At 59.3% G+C, this 14,883-nt stretch overlaps 2 protein-coding genes across 4 annotated transcripts in view; both read left to right on the forward strand.

Moving 5' to 3' along the window:
* Positions 1 to 7,975, forward strand: part of DTX2 (deltex E3 ubiquitin ligase 2) — a 36,868-nt gene extending 28,893 nt beyond the window's left edge. For all 3 annotated transcript variants that reach the window (XM_039243501.1, XM_039243504.1, XM_039243503.1), the window contains 5 exons: positions 2,487 to 2,560; positions 3,936 to 4,094; positions 4,758 to 4,919; positions 6,100 to 6,189; positions 7,330 to 7,975. In XM_039243501.1, the coding sequence (XP_039099432.1) occupies positions 2,487 to 2,560; positions 3,936 to 4,094; positions 4,758 to 4,919; positions 6,100 to 6,189; positions 7,330 to 7,557 (713 nt within the window). In that variant the 3' untranslated portion in view covers positions 7,558 to 7,975. The remainder of the gene's footprint in view (positions 1 to 2,486; positions 2,561 to 3,935; positions 4,095 to 4,757; positions 4,920 to 6,099; positions 6,190 to 7,329) is intronic.
* Positions 7,976 to 9,949: 1,974 nt separating this feature from the next.
* Positions 9,950 to 14,205, forward strand: UPK3B (uroplakin 3B). The gene is made up of 6 exons (XM_039243532.1): positions 9,950 to 10,037; positions 10,161 to 10,310; positions 10,537 to 10,774; positions 12,055 to 12,134; positions 12,998 to 13,127; positions 13,581 to 14,205. Exons 1-6 carry the CDS (start codon positions 9,950 to 9,952, stop codon positions 13,738 to 13,740), a joined length of 846 nt encoding a protein of 281 aa, XP_039099463.1. The 3' UTR covers positions 13,741 to 14,205.
* Positions 14,206 to 14,883: the final 678 nt, after the last annotated feature.

A 14,883-nucleotide genomic window follows, 5' to 3' on the forward strand; every position in this document is an offset into this window, starting at 1 on the left:
TTTGGGCTGGAGATGCACAGACTGCGGAAAGGAGTCAGGAGGGTGGGGTGAGCAGGGAGCATGACTCTGGCTCAGCCAGTCTTGGGTTCCAGTCGTGGCTTCTGTGCTCACTGCTTTGTGATCTCACGCCTGTGTCTCCATTCACGAGCCGGTGCCTCTACTCAGCAGGTTGGTCATGGGAGGAATAGGAAACCCACACGGGAGGCGCCCGGCACGTAGTGATGGGGGCTGCTCTGATCATGGCCCACTGCCTGTCTGACCTCTTTATTATGGTTGGTGGTCACCTGGCTGGCCCCCTTTGAGAAACATGGCTCATGGAAAGCTACCTTTGGTTCTAAAAGGCTGTCTGGGCAAGGGCAAGTAGTGGGCAAATGGAATGCAGAGCTGAGCTGGGCCTCGCTGGAGGTGGGCCCAAGGCTGGTCCTGGCAGATGGGGTCTTGGGGACCTTCTGGAGATTGGCTTATAGCCAACAGGCTTTCTTAAAATGCCTCTTCCCTCAGTCTGAGTTCCAGCCATGAGGATGGCTACCAGTGCTGGTGGTCATTGTGCTCTGGCCTGGCTTTCTCACCAGTGACCAGTCAGTCAGTGGCTTAGAGATCTATGTGTGTGTGTGTCTGTGTTCGTCCGGGGGGAGTCGTGTGTGTGTGAGGGAGGGTGTGTGTGTGTGTGTGTGTGTGTGTGACGGAGTGTGGGGTATGTTTGTGGAGTGTATGTGTGGGGGGTGGGGGTGCATTTGTGTGTATGGGTGTGTACGGGGTATATACGTGAGGGGGGTATGGTGGTATGTGTGTGTGAGGGGGTGGGAGATGCATTTGTGTGTATGAAGTGCATGTGTGAGGGGGTATGGGATATGTTTGTGGGGGATGGGTGTGTGTGTGAGGGGTGTGTGTGTGTGATGAGGTGGTGGGTGTTTGTGGGGGATTAAGGGTATGTGGGGGAGATGGGGGATGGGTGTGTGTGAGGGGGTGTGGGTACGTGTGGGGGGATGTATGTGGGGGATGGGGTGTGTGTGTATGATGAGGTGGTGGGTATATGGGGGGATGGTTGTGGGGGATGGGTATGTGTGTGAGTGGGGTAGGGTATGTTTGTATGTATGGGGAGGGGAGGGATGGGGGTACGTTTGTGTGTGTGAGGGGGGTGGGGAGTGTGTGTGCGTGTGTGTGTGTGTGTGTGTGTGTATGTGAGAGAGAGTGTGTGTGTTGAAGAGAGGGTGATATTCCTTTGCCAGTCACTGCCTTTCAAGTAACAGCAGTTCATGCCTTCACAACAATCACAGTTTTGGTCAGGATTTACGTCTCCATTTTTAGGTGAGGGAACTGAGATTCAGGTGACGTGATTTGGTCCCAGCATGAGGGTCAGAATCAAGCCTGGCATCGCCTGTCCCTAGCCTCTTCACCCTTCATAGCTGACCCCTAGCCTTCTCTGGTTTTGAGGGTGCTTGGCTGTGGAGCCCTCAGGCTCTTATGTCTTTGCAGCCATGGGCTGATGGTTATGAGCTTGGGTTCACATGGGGTCCCTCCGGGCTCAGGCTAGGACCAGGAGCTGCCCGGTGACCTGGAGGCAGGATGTGGAGCCCTGCCGGGACTGCTTTCCCAGGCCACATTGGTCTCCCTGGTCCCTCCTTTCTGCCCCCGCACGGCTTTGCTGTCATTCTCTGTGATTCTGCTGCTGCCTCTGGCTGGAGAACCCCCCACCCCACGCGGGCTTAGCCAGTTCTCTCGCCAGCTGCGGGAGTGTCTTGTTTCCGGGACATGGGGGCCAGCGTGCAGAGCTCGCTGCTCACGCAGGTGCAGCATTGTGCACGTGTGCACAGAGGAGCGGGCGGGCTCGCGAGGAGTGGGGTGGCAGGGACGCCCCTCCTGCTGCTCGTTGGCTCCTTCCCAGAGTTGACGTGTCACCAAGACCCCACAGTCCAGGGATAGGCAAGAGAAAACCAGGGTTTGTTGTGACCATGTCAGCGTGCCCATCATCCACATTCGGCGGGCATCTGTGTGCCACAGAGGTGGGCACCCGCTGCACATTTAGCTGCTGAAACTTCTTGAGCCTCGGCTTTCACACCAGAGTAATGACAGTTGAGGAAGACGGCACTGCCGGAACATGCCCCAGCATAGTTGGTTTTAGAAGCTGCTGTTTGACTTTTCTTTGTGTCCTCCGAGGAGCCTGGGTCCAGCTCTCTGACTGCACGTGCACAGGGACATGGTGGAGGCTCAGCACATGGCTCCAGAGGGCCATGACCGGCAGCCGTCTCTGGTCCTCGTCCACCGCCTCCCGGGCTCCTGGGGCCAGGCCTCCAGAGGGTGGACCAGATGGGGCTCCGCCAGGCGGGGCTCTAAGCGGCCGCGCTGGTGCCGCGTCTCTTCTTGCACGCTCACCCCTCCCATCCTGGCCCCTCTGAATGTCCTGGCGGCTTGTCCTCTTCCTCTCTGGATTCAGCGTTGCCAGTTTGTACTCCTTGGGACACTGCTTCTGTTCTTCTCTCTTCTAGGAGGTACTCCAAAGCCTGAGCCAGAACAGGTGATAAAAAACTATACCGAAGAGCTGAAGACAGCCCCAGATGAGGTAAGTGTCACGGGAGCCATGCTACATTTGGTTTCGTTTAGAGACCAGAGGTAGCGCCAGAGAAGGATACCAGCCCTTTCTCTGCTGCACGGAGTACTTCCCACGGTGCCTCTGGGGCCGGCCGTGCTCCAAGTACTTGGGTTTAATCTCCCAGGCTCCCCTAGGAGGTGGCCCTGTCAAGAGGAGGCAGCCTGCACTTCAGAGGCCTAGATTCTGATCTTAGCTTTGTCGCCAGTGAGCTGCAGTTCTGAGCAGAGCTCCTGCACAGGCCTCTGTGTGCCCCTCTCCCTGGGCCGTCCTGGCACCTGGGGGTCCTGGAGACCAGGGATGGGAGAGCCTGCCCCACCCACCACGGGCTGAATGGCTTTGTCCCCATAGCATTCCTGCCCCTCTGGCAGGGAGATGGGAGAGCCAACCAGCTTTCGTGTAATTACAGGGCCTGCCGGACCCTCATAGCAGCTTGGGTAGGACCCGAGCCTCTGTGCTGAGCTTTGTTTTGGGGGATGCAGCGCCACTTGTCTCTGATTTGAATGGGGTGTCCCGGGGACTTTGGACAGTGGGCTAAAGGGTGGTCATACTCGTTCGGAACCGAGGACTCTGCCCTGCCTGTCCCTTGAGGCTCTGGCTGATAAAGCTTTAAACAGTGACCTGGAGGTCGTCTTCCTGTCTCCCACTTGACAGCACACGTCTGTGTCCTCGTCTTTGCCCTGTGCTCACCTGGCATGACTGGGCTGCGCTGCACCAGCCTCTTGCCCTCCAGCTGCCACCTGTTCAGCCTACACGCAGCTGTGGTCATGGGAGTGCCCCCACTGTAGAGCACCTCAGCAGGGTCCCCTGATGTGTGAGACGAAGCCCAGCCCTTGAGCTTAGCTGTCAGAACTTTCCAGGACCTCGTCCTGTCCCACTGGTCTCTTACACCCTACTCACCCCTCACCCCCTGCAGTTGCTACCACCCTTCCCAAACTCTGTGCTTGTTCTTGCTTCAGAACATTCTCTTTCCTTTCTCTGGAATGCCCGTGCCTGTGCTTGTCTGCCTGACCAGGTCCTTTCCCCTTGTGACACCCAGTTTTGGGGGGTAGGGGGGTCGTCTCTAAGGAGCCTGCCCTGTTCTGTTCCCTCTCCCTGCCCATGCTCCTGTTACTGCCAAGGCCTCCATGCACCTCCGTGCTCATTGCTGCTGTTGTCCCCTATACTACGGTGAGCCCTCTGAGTGGACAGAATCTGGTGACTCCTCTGTGTTCCCAGCCTCTGGAACAACTCACTGCAGATAGACTGTAATCCTGGCGTTTCAGTCAATGAAAGCTTTTTCTTTTCCTTCCCCCCTTTTGGCGTGGTGGGTCATCCGTGAGCATGCCCTGTGTTGATCTCCTTCCAGGACTGCATCATCTGTATGGAGAAACTGTCTGTGGTGTCTGGGTACAGCGATGTGACCAACAGCAAGACCATTGGGCCGGTGGCTGTGGGCCGCCTCGTCAAATGCAGCCACACCTTCCACCTGCTGTGCCTGCTGGCCATGTACTGCAATGGCAACAAGGTGCCCACACGTCTGCCCCCAGGCTGGGACTCAGGGTGACCTGCCCACAGTCCTGTCCCCATTCTGTCGCATCTGAGCTGGTGACCACTGCTGCTGTGTGAGGGCCCGGGGCACTCAGGTGACCTTGAGATGGCCTGTAGGATAGGGGTTGGCCTCTGGTGCAGGGGGGGCCGAGGGTGGCAAGTGACACCTGGCTGCTCCCCTTCAGTGGAGTTCAGCCGGAATGGACAGGTTAGAAGGACAGAGAGAACTGAGTCATGCGGCAGACCTTCAGACCCGACTTGGTCTCTCCCCACAGATCCCTGTACCACCCCATACCAGCCACGGTGCCAGTACAGTCAGTTGAGAGGTCACAGGGTTTTTTATTTGATTTTAAATATGTTAGACCAGACCATGGAGACTTTTGCTCATAAACCTGATTTTCCTATTCAATGCCCACCCCCTGGTACCTCACGAGCCTGTTAATGAAAACCACTGGAGGAGTTTCTGGTATAGGACATCGTCGCAGGGATGCTCTTGGGATCGGGTTTCTGTGCAAGGAGGGCCCTGCTGGGTGACAGGGGGTTGACCTGAGCCCCTGCGGGCTCTTCCCCTAGACAGCCGGGCAGCGTGCCTGGATGCTCTCGGTGCCAGCTCAGTCTGGGGCACTCTGCTGTGTCTCAGGACGGGAGTTTGCAGTGTCCTTCCTGCAAAACCATCTATGGAGAGAAAACCGGGACCCAGCCCCATGGGAAGATGGAGGTGTTCAAGTTCCAGATGTCCCTCCCTGGCCACGAGGACTGTGGGACAATACTTATAGTTTACAACATTCCTCACGGCATCCAGGTAAGGGGCCCTGGCACAGGAGGAGACTCCTCAGATAGTTCTGGACTCGGTCCCTCTCAGTCTAGGGCACTCTTCTTCCTACCCCACCCCTCTCCCTGTAGTCTGCCCGCCGCCAGAGCACTGAGGATACCCAGGCTTCCCAAGTTCAAGCTCCTAGGAACCAGGAGGCACTAGTGTCTGGAGATAGAACAAACTTTTAGGGCTGTGGAAGCAAAGATGGCCTCCAACCCTTTCCTGATGCAGGGAGGGCGTCCTGGAGGCAGGGACATCTTAGCTGGCCTTGTGCTGGGTGGGAGGCCAAGGGTGTAAGCAGGAAGAACACTTGTGTTGAGGGTCAGGATAGTGGAGGGATCCAGAGGGCGGGGAGGCGCCAATGCTGAGGACTGTCCTTGAGAGTCCAGCTTGGTGGCCAGATCCAGGCCTGTGGCAGGGCTAGGTCTGATGTCAAGAACAAGACAGGAGCCCGAGCAGAAGATCCCAGTAGAGATCCAGACAGGAGCCCTGGACCTGTAGGGAAGGTGTAGGGCTGTGGAAGCCAGGACCCATGTGGGCCCATCGGTGACAGAGGGGGTGTCCCTGTCTTGTTTAACCACATCTTTTCCCTGGTTTTCCTCCATTTCTTCTCAGTGGGTTGTAGTGAATTTTAAAAACATTCCAGACAACCTTAGAACCACAGAGTAGGAGGGGAGTGTGGAGTGGACGTGGCGTGTCTCTGAGGGTCAGAGGGCAGGGGCAATGGTCCCTCACTGTTCCAGCCCCTCACCCTTCTGTCCAGTTTGCCGCCACCATCTCCGGCACCGCCATGGCCCCATCAGGAGCAAGGAGTGAGGGCATCAGGAAGGGAGGCCCAGCCTTCTAGGCCAGAGAGCCCAACGTCCAGAGGGGCACCAGCAGAATGGGACCCCCAGCTTTTGATGAAATCCAGTCTCATCAGGACGTTTGCAGGAGTGTGTGATGCCAAGCCAAGTGGCATGGGGTCAGGAAGGCCGTCACTGCAGGGAGGCTGTGTCATATTGGGTCTCTGAGGGGCAGTATTTTAGACAGTGATTTATTTGGTCACCTGCGGGCATACATAGCCCCAGCTAGGGAGGCAAATGACGGGCCGGGCTGCGAGGGTCTCTGCAGCTGCTGGGCCCTTCTCAAGGTGCCCCACCTCCTCGTGTTTGTGTTCCTTCTCCAGGGCCCAGAGCACCCCAACCCTGGGAAGCCATTTACTGCCAGAGGCTTTCCCCGCCAGTGCTACCTTCCAGACAATGCCCAGGGCCGCAAGGTAAGGCCCCACTACCCTGGTGGACCCCTCCCCCCACCCCGCTGGCAGGCCTGGGCCTGGCTGTTTGTGGGCTGTTTGAGCAGGTGGGATGGGGAGGGCTCAGCTCGGTGGCCAAACCTGCTCTGCCCTGTTTGCCACCTTCTGGGGCTGGCTGGGGTGCAGGCCACCCAGGGCTGCCTGCTGTGCATGAGGTGTCTTCCACCAGGAGAGCCGGCGAGCGGGGCAGGGAGACCGCTTCTAGCACCTGCTCCAGCCGAGTCACCTGCTCTTGAGTCAGGCTAGTGTGATGCAACGGGCAGAGTGGGGACAGGGGAATAGGACTGGGTGACAGGGTTGGCCTGCAAGCCACCGCTGCACTGCACTGTGAACAAGGAGAGCATTCCGGTCAGACAGAGCAGCTTGAGTGGCAGCTTTGAGAGTCACAGAGGTAGGCTGGGCCGGAGAGTGGGAGGAGTCTGGGGAGGACCAGAGCCCCCAGTGTGAGGCATCGGGCGCCCTCTGGCTGCTGTGAGCCTGGCCTGCAGGGGAGCAGAGAAACGTGGATTCCCTGGGGAGGAGCTGACTTGGAAGCAGGCTCAAGTTAGCCTGGCCCGAGTGTGGCAGCGGCACAGTGGGTGGCGGCGCCCTCTGAGGTGAGGGGTCCTCTTAGGCAGTCCGATCAGCATGCAGAGTTCCAGGGGGTTCGAGACTGGAGCTGGAGGCTGGGGATCCCAACAGATGGGGCCCAGGCCTGGGACTGCGGACAAGATCACTTAGGAGAGCGGCCCAGCCTTGGCCCTACAGGTTCACAGTAAAGGTCAAAGGGACAGAGAGCCTAGCAGCCCTCAGTGTGCCCCACCCCACAGCTGGCATTTGGTGGGTGACTGCTCCTGCCGTCCAGGCCCTCATTGCTGGGGCAGATCAGACCAGGGAAGGAGGGGGAGCAGTGGATGCTCTCACCCTGTCACCTGGCCACCCACTGCTCCAGGCTGAAAAACCCATGCCCAGGTTTGCACTTGTTCACCAGGCCCTCCCTCCTTTCCCCTCCCTCCTTTCCCCTCCCTCCTTTCCCCTCCCTCCTTTCCCCTCCCTCCTTTCCCCTCCCTCACCTTTCCCCTCCCTCCTTTCCCCTCCCTCACCTTTCCCCCTCCTTGAGGGCAGGTCCTGGAGCTGCTGAAGGTGGCCTGGAAGAGGCGACTTATCTTCACGGTAGGGACATCCAGCACCACGGGAGAGACTGACACAGTGGTGTGGAACGAGATCCACCACAAGACGGAGATGGACCGCAATGTGACAGGCCATGGCTACCCCGACCCCAACTACCTGCAGAACGTGCTGGCTGAGCTGGCTGCCCAGGGGGTGACCGAGGACTGCCTGGAGCAGCAGTGAGCCCCCGGCCTGGCCGGCCCCATCCCTGCCCTGCCTCTGGCAGCCAGCAACCCTCTCTCCCCGCTGCCGGCTGGGCTGCCCCTGGGATGGGCAGGCTGGAAGGTGCCTTTCCTCAGAGGCCGTGAGGTTTGTGGGGGCCCGCCTTCCGCCCCCATCCTCCCCTCCAGGCCCGGATCTACAGGGGAATTGGGCAGGCCTGGGGAGTTATACTTGTGAGGGCTTAAGATGCAGCTACCTCAGTGCGCGGGGGGCCCTGTGCCCTTGGCAGGCTGCTTCGTGTCCGTGGTGCCAGGGGCCTGGCGTGGGGTGAGGCGAGACTGCCCCATCCCCCATTGTAGCCAGGGCAGGCATGGGTTCTGGGTCAGCTTCTCATACCTCAGATGTTCTGTTTGCAATAAATGCCCTATAGCCAAAGTCAGCAGGTCCTGGTGTGTTTATTGGTGGAGAGGTGTGTGTGTGCGTGTGCGCGCGCGCACGTGCGCACACTGATGTGAGAAGACAGCACACACATACATGCCTTGCTGCATCAGGGCAGGAGGGAGCTCACACACTGCCAGTTCGACTCACATTTTCCCCAGTGACAAAACTGAGGCCGCAGCGAAGGCCCGAGAGCCCACGCACCGGCCTTTGCTGCTTCCCCATCGCCAACTTCAGTTCTCGCCGTGTGTGGTCCTGCAACGACGCCAGGCCCACCATCCCATTCACTCCCGCAGTAAAACACTGCTTATGTGTGACTGGTGCTGCTGTCTTCCGTGTTATAGGTGAGGAACCGGTCAAGGATGCAGCAACCGGCCCAAGGTCCCAGGCTCGTGCTAGAGCCGGGGCTGGAATTGGGCCAGAATTGGTCTGATGTCATCCTTGAAGTCCTAATTCTCAACCCTCTTAGGAGCATCAAATACCCCAGGCCGCTGTCTGCCTGGGGGCAGCGATTGGGGCCTGGGGCTACAGGGCCATGGGGCCACGTCCTCAGTGGGCCAGGGATACTTCTGCCTTCTCGAGTCCTTTTCTCCATAAGAAAAAAAATTAAGTTCTATTTTATGATGTGTGAGTATAATGACAAGTATATATTAGAGCATTTTTTTCCATCTAAAAATTTGAGTGTCTTGGGGCCCCTTGCTAGCTCAGTCGGTAAAGCATGCAACTCTAGATCTTGGGTTCGTGAGTTCGAGCCCCACATTAGGTGTAGAGATTACTTAAAAATAAAATATTAAAATAATAAGTGGTTACCCTCTGACTCAGCAGTTCCACTCCAGGTGTGTATCCAAGAATGGAAAACAGGTCCACACAAAACTTGGGCATGAGCGCACATGACAACCTTCCTTACAATAGCCAAAAAGTGGGACTATCTGTCAGCGGAGGTGCCGGTAAACAAATGCCGGGCATCCGTGCAGTGGGATGAAGTTCGCAGCCCTGAGGACGAGCGAGGTCTCGCCTCGCGCCATTACGTGCATGAACCTGGACCACAGGATGCTCAGTGACAGAAACCAGACATGAAAGGCCACTTGTGTGGTTCTGTCAATGTGACATGTCCGGCACAGGCAAGCCCACAGAGGCTGAGAGCAGATGCATTGTCAGCGGAGGATAAGGGAATGGGGAGTGACTTTCAGTGGGTACAGAATGTTCTCTTGGGGTGTCACAAATAAATGTTCTGAACTTGGTGATGCTTACACAACCTTGTGAAAACCCACTGAGCTGTACACTTTAAAAGGATGAGTTTTATGCTATGTGAATTATATCTTCTTTTGAATTATATCTTAATAAAAAAAATAGAGCCAAAGGGAGTAAAGTGGGAGGCTTGTCAGCTGTCAGAGGTCCTTCCTCTGCCTCCAGATTCTTCCTTCAGACAATGTGGCTTCGTAGAGGGAGGGCAGGGAGCAGAGATGGCAGCAGGACCAGGGGGGCTGTGGTGGGGCTAGAGCTGGACAGGTCGGGGCCTCTGCTCTGTTCCCCACTTCCTGGGTGGGGATGGAAGGCCAGAGGGAGGCTCCTGGCACCTGGGGTGCGGGAATCTCAGGCATGTGGCCCTGAGCCCATGTTTCCAAAGACTGGGTCCTCTCCAGTGCTGGGAGGCTGGGTGGGACCCCTATTCAGTCTCTGGCAGCCTGGCTGGCATCTGGGGATCCAGTGGCATCCCCCTCCCTCCCGGCAGTGGGGCCTGGCACTGGCCTGCCCCACCTACAGCCCTGCCCAGCTCCCTCCTCATGGTAGGCTGGGCTGCTGGGAGGGGTGGGGTGCGTTTACATTTTCAGGTCTTTCCAGCCCTTGGCCAGCCTGGAAGCCTGACTAACCAGCTCCTCCAGGGTCAAGGTGTTGGGGGAGGGGGTGCAGCAGGAGGTGGCCAGATCAGCCCCAGGCTGTGGATATGGAAGAAGCCCCAGTTTGGGCAGCCATCATGGGGCTCCCCCAGAGGCCGCCTGGCCCATCACTGCTTCTCCTCCTTATGGGGTCGCTGGTCTGGCCCCCGCCCTGTATGAGCCTGGGTGAGTGGGGGTCCTGGGATGAATTCACCTGGACAGACCCTAGGAGCCCACCCCTCCAGCTAGGAGAGGCAGCCCCAGGGAAGACAAGCCCCAGGACCCTCATGCTTATCTCCGTGGCTACAGAGCTGATCCCCTACACGCCGCAGATAACCTCCTGGGACCTGGAAGGGAAGGTCACAGCCACCACGTTCTCCCTGGAGCAGCCACGCTGTGTCCTGGAAGGGCATGCCAGCGTTGCCAACACCATCTGGCTGGTGGTGGCCTTCAGCAACGGTGTGTCATGGTGCGGGTCTGGGGCTGAGGAGAGCTGCAGGGAGGTGGACTGGGCATTGGGCTTTATCCTGAGGGGCTCCGAGAGGGTGACAAAGTGACTGCAGACTGATTTGTGTCTGGAGGGAGCCTCTGGGCCCTAAGGCATAGAGACCCAGGGCTGGGGGGACCTTGGACCTGCATGGGGCTATATCCCCTAGCCCCATCCATCTGTCCCTTTCTCCCACAGCCTCCAGGGACTTCCAGAACCCACAGACGCTAGCTGAGATCCCCGCCTTCCCACGGCTGCTGACTGATGGCCACTATATGACGCTACCCCTGTTCCTGGACCAGCTGCCCTGTGAAGACCCCGTAGGTGGCAACAGGGACATCCCCCTGCTGCGGGTGGGCAATGACCCTGGCTGCCTTGCTGACCTCCATGAGCCACCCTACTGCAACACCCCCCTCCCGAGCCCTGGATCTTACAGGTGGGTCATTCTGCCTGGGCCCTGGGACGGGGCCTGTGCTGGGGGAGAAGGGGCCTGGGGGAACAGGGCTGCCCTCCCTAGCCTCTCCCTAGGGCCCCATCCTGGTGGCAGGCCCCTCCCCTTCACAAGCCTTGGTGGGGTCAGGGAGCAGCACTCATCCCAGCTGGGGGCCAGGCAGAATGTGGCCTTGCCAGGAGACCTGCCCCAAAGAAGAAGTGGGCACCACAGGGCTTGTGGGGGCAGGGTGGGGTCTCAGGCCCAGAGTCGGGGGTGGGGAGCTGCCAGGCTGCTGCCACTAGCCCGCTGGGTAGATCTGGTAGGAATCTGAGCCCAGGGCTGAGTCCAGACCCATTCAGTGGGTATGAGACAGGGAAACAGGAAAGCCTACTGCTCTCTTTTACAGGTGAAGAAACAGGCACAGGGCACCAAGGGCTTGTCAGTTTCACAAGGGAGCCAGAGTGAGAGAGCAGGTGTCCAGATGAGGGCTGTCTGGGCCACAGGACAGGACCAAGTGTCCTCAGGGAGACCAAGTCCAGCTGAGAGAACCAGCATGGGGGACAGGGAAGGTGGGGCTTGGTGTGGGCTGGACAGGCACCTCTGTTAACAGCCTCTCTCTGCCCTCTCTCCGGCCCTGACAGGACCACCTTCCCACCTCCCCCCATGGCCACTTCCTGGCTCGGCCTCATCTCACCTCCTGCCCCAATTCCTAGCAGCCATCAGAGCTGGCTGCTCTCCATGCCAGCCTGCCTGGGCCCCTCCATGCTCAGACACCTGCCAGAGCCCCCCACCTGGCAAGGTCTGCATGGCCTCTGGTGCCCTCAGGTCTCAGCCTGCCCCCTCCCTGTGATCCCAGGCTCTGAGTATGCCCTGACCACACCTCTCCTCCCTGGGCCTTTGCTTAGGGTGCCCAAACCTACTGGGGAGCCTTCTATGGCTTTCTAGATGTCACTCAGCCAGCCGTTCTTCTCTGAGAGGCCTGGGGCCCCCAGCCCTGTCTGACACACACCCCGAGGCACTCTGTATGTGACAGTGACTGGGGCCCCCGAAACCTGATGGGGAGTCTGGAGACCAATGGCTCAGATGGACTGGGGCTGGTGGCAGAGGTCACTGTGGCCAGAGAGGTCTGGGAGGTCTCTCAGAGCAGGACCAGGCCATAGGCCGTGGCTGGTCCTGATGGGCCCTATGAGAGCCTGGCCCAGAACAGCCTGGGGCTTGGCTGCTGTGGGCACCCTGTCCAGGGCAGCTGAGGCTCTGAGCCTCACTCCTTCTCCTCTCCCCAGGGTGAAGTTCCTCCTGATGGACGCCAGGGGCTCACCCCAGGCCGAGACCAGGTGGTCCGACCCCATTACTCTCCAACAAGGTAGCGCAGGGGGGCAGGGCTGCTCTGGCTCCAGTCTGCCCTGCGGACCAGTCTCCCTCTGCAAAATGGTCCTGCTCAGCCAGCCCCTCCCCCTGCTACCATGATACTGGGGGCCTGGAGGAAGTCCCCAAGTCCAGCCCACCTCCCCCAAGAACCTCCTGCTGGGGGCAGGGGGCACTGGTTTGGCCTCACTGGCAGAGACACCAGCTCTGTCCATCCATGTCAACCCTTGGGTGCCCAGGTCCCAGCCCAGTAGTGGGCAGAAACAGCCTTCCCTCCAACAGGGAGCCAGCCCTGGGCCAAGCACTGCCAGGGTGAGAAGGGCCAGGGCACAAAGGAGGCTGGGGTCAGAGTCAGAGCCACGGGATCTGGAAGGCCTCCCTCAGCAGGCCCCTAAGGGGCCGGTGACCCACCAGCCTGAGGAAACTGCATGTAGGAAGGCCAGTGTCCAGGGTGCGGGACACCCGGGAGACTGACTGTAGAGGCCAGGGTGTTGGGGGGGGGGCGGTGGCAGCGGGGGCTCTTGTTGTCTGAAGGCCTTGAATGGCAGGCTCCAGGGAACATGGCAGCCACACAGCCAGTCCTGAGGGCAGCCGCAGCTCTGCCCGCCATGGGCTACACTACCCATGTAGTGGGTGGGCACGTTGGCAAGAACAGCCTAGAAAGTGAGACTAAGAAAAAGGCTGGAGTGGTGGTGGGTGGTCCGGGCTGGCAGGACACTGATGCCCAGCTGGGGTGGACAGATGGGTGGGCTCAGGAGGCTGTCTTGGGACTCGAGGCAGTCAGGCCTTGAATGTGAGCCTCAGTGGAGAAGTGACCGCCCTGGGCTGGAGGGGCAGCCTCTGAGCCTACACTGTGTGCAGGGAAGGCCCCAAGCTCTATCGACACGTGGCCAGGGCGGCGAAGCGGTGACATGATTGTCATCACCTCCATCCTCTCCTGTCTGGCCGGCCTCCTGCTCCTGGCCTTCTTGGCAGCGTCCACCATGCGCTTGTGAGTGCTGACATCCTCGTGGGCCCCTCCCCCACCCGGAGCCCCATCCCCCTCACTGGTCCCAGCACCTGTCAGCCCTCCAGGGACACTGCGGCTGAGCTGGCAGTGCCCCTTCCAGGGTGTGCGGGAAATTTCCGCCCTGAGCATCTCCCACCGGATGGCAGTGAGGTAGCCCAGCGGCTCCTCTGATGACAGGTTCAGAGAAGGGGCCACCTCCCTTTGCCTTGTCCTTCAGTGTGTCCTTGGCCCCAGCCTTTTCCCTCCCGGGCCGTGTTTTCTCTCCAAGGAGGCTTCAGTGAACTGAAATCAGGGTAGTCAGGGCAACCTCCTGGAGGAGGTAGGCCAGAAGCAGGTTCTGGAAGGAAGGAAAGGGAGAGGCTGTGGATAGAGGCCCTGACATGGCAGATGGCTCCCCCCAGCACAGACTCAGTATGGTCTCCTCTCCCCATCCAGCTCCAGCCTGTGGTGGCCCGAGGAAGTCCCCGAGCAGCTGCGGATTGGCTCCTTCATGGGAAAGCGCTACATGACCCACCACATCCCACCCACCGAGGCTGCCACCCTACCCGTAGGCTGTGAGCCTGGCCTCGACCCTCTCCCCAGCCTCAGCCCCTAGCCTGGCCGAAGGTTCTGGGGCGGGGCCATGGGAAGTTGGGGGACAAGTACACAGTGAGTTCCCAGCCCCTGTGCCCACATGCCCCTCCCCCACGGCACTTCCCCATCAGCCTGTAGCCCTGCCTTTGCCTTTCTCGTTCTGCCCTCTCCAGGCAACTGAAGTTGCATTCCAGTCTGGGGGAGGGTAGTGGTCAGGCTAGCATGCAGCTCCCACTTCCACCCCTACCTCTGTTAGAGGTAATGCGGAGATGCCACACTGACCAGAATTTTCCAGGCTCCGGGAGGGGCCCTGTGGGGGGCCTTATTCTGCCCTGTGCAGGGGACTGGGACACGCCCACCACCGGGTGTATGAGGTCCAAACCTCCCTCTGTCTCTCTGTCCCACTTTCCAGTGGCTGGGGCTGCAGTGTAGCCTTTAGAGGTACCTCCATTGTCCCCCGGCAGGGGTGCTTCCTGAGGGTGGCCAGAAGGTCAGAATGTAGAGACACATTGTGACCATCTGACCACTGATTCCACCACTTCCGATCTCATTGCACACACAGATGGCTTACTTATTCTCGCTCCACCAGCATTTATTAAGCACATGCTGTATGCCACTGCCAATGTTAGACATGGAGCCTCAGGAGGAACCAGTCTTGAACTTGGGGAGCTCACTCACCACTCTGGACCGGAGATGACCACGTGTCTAGATGTGACTTGCTACTGTTAGGGCTGTCAGATTGTCACATGCCCTCGGGTTCACGCTCCTTATATGCTCACCCCATGGGCTCTCTGAGGCCCTGGAGCCCCCCACCATAGGCAGTACACACTTTAGACTTCCCCCTAGCGTCCGTCTGCTCGCAAGGCCGGTGGTTCCTGCTTTGGCCTCACGGTGGCGCCGGTGCGCCGCAGCCGTCCGGCCCCGCGCACGCGCACTCATTCTCAGACCCCCGCCTGACGCAGTTGGCTGGCTGGTCCCAGCAGTGAGCTGAGGAGCCATCGCCACTTTCTGGAAGTCAGGGCTCCAGATTTCGTCTCGGATAAACCAGAGGGATGAGCAGTCACGCACTCGCTTGAGGGCTGTCCAATCTACACAGCCGCCACCATTTTCTAGATGGAGAAACTGAGGCTGGGTGACTTGTCCTCCACGCTCTGCCCACTGCCGC

The sequence above is a fragment of the Hyaena hyaena genome, unplaced genomic scaffold (genome assembly GCF_003009895.1).
Source record: "Hyaena hyaena isolate Hyena2069 unplaced genomic scaffold, ASM300989v1 scaffold_228, whole genome shotgun sequence".
Taxonomy (NCBI): Eukaryota; Metazoa; Chordata; class Mammalia; order Carnivora; family Hyaenidae; genus Hyaena; species Hyaena hyaena.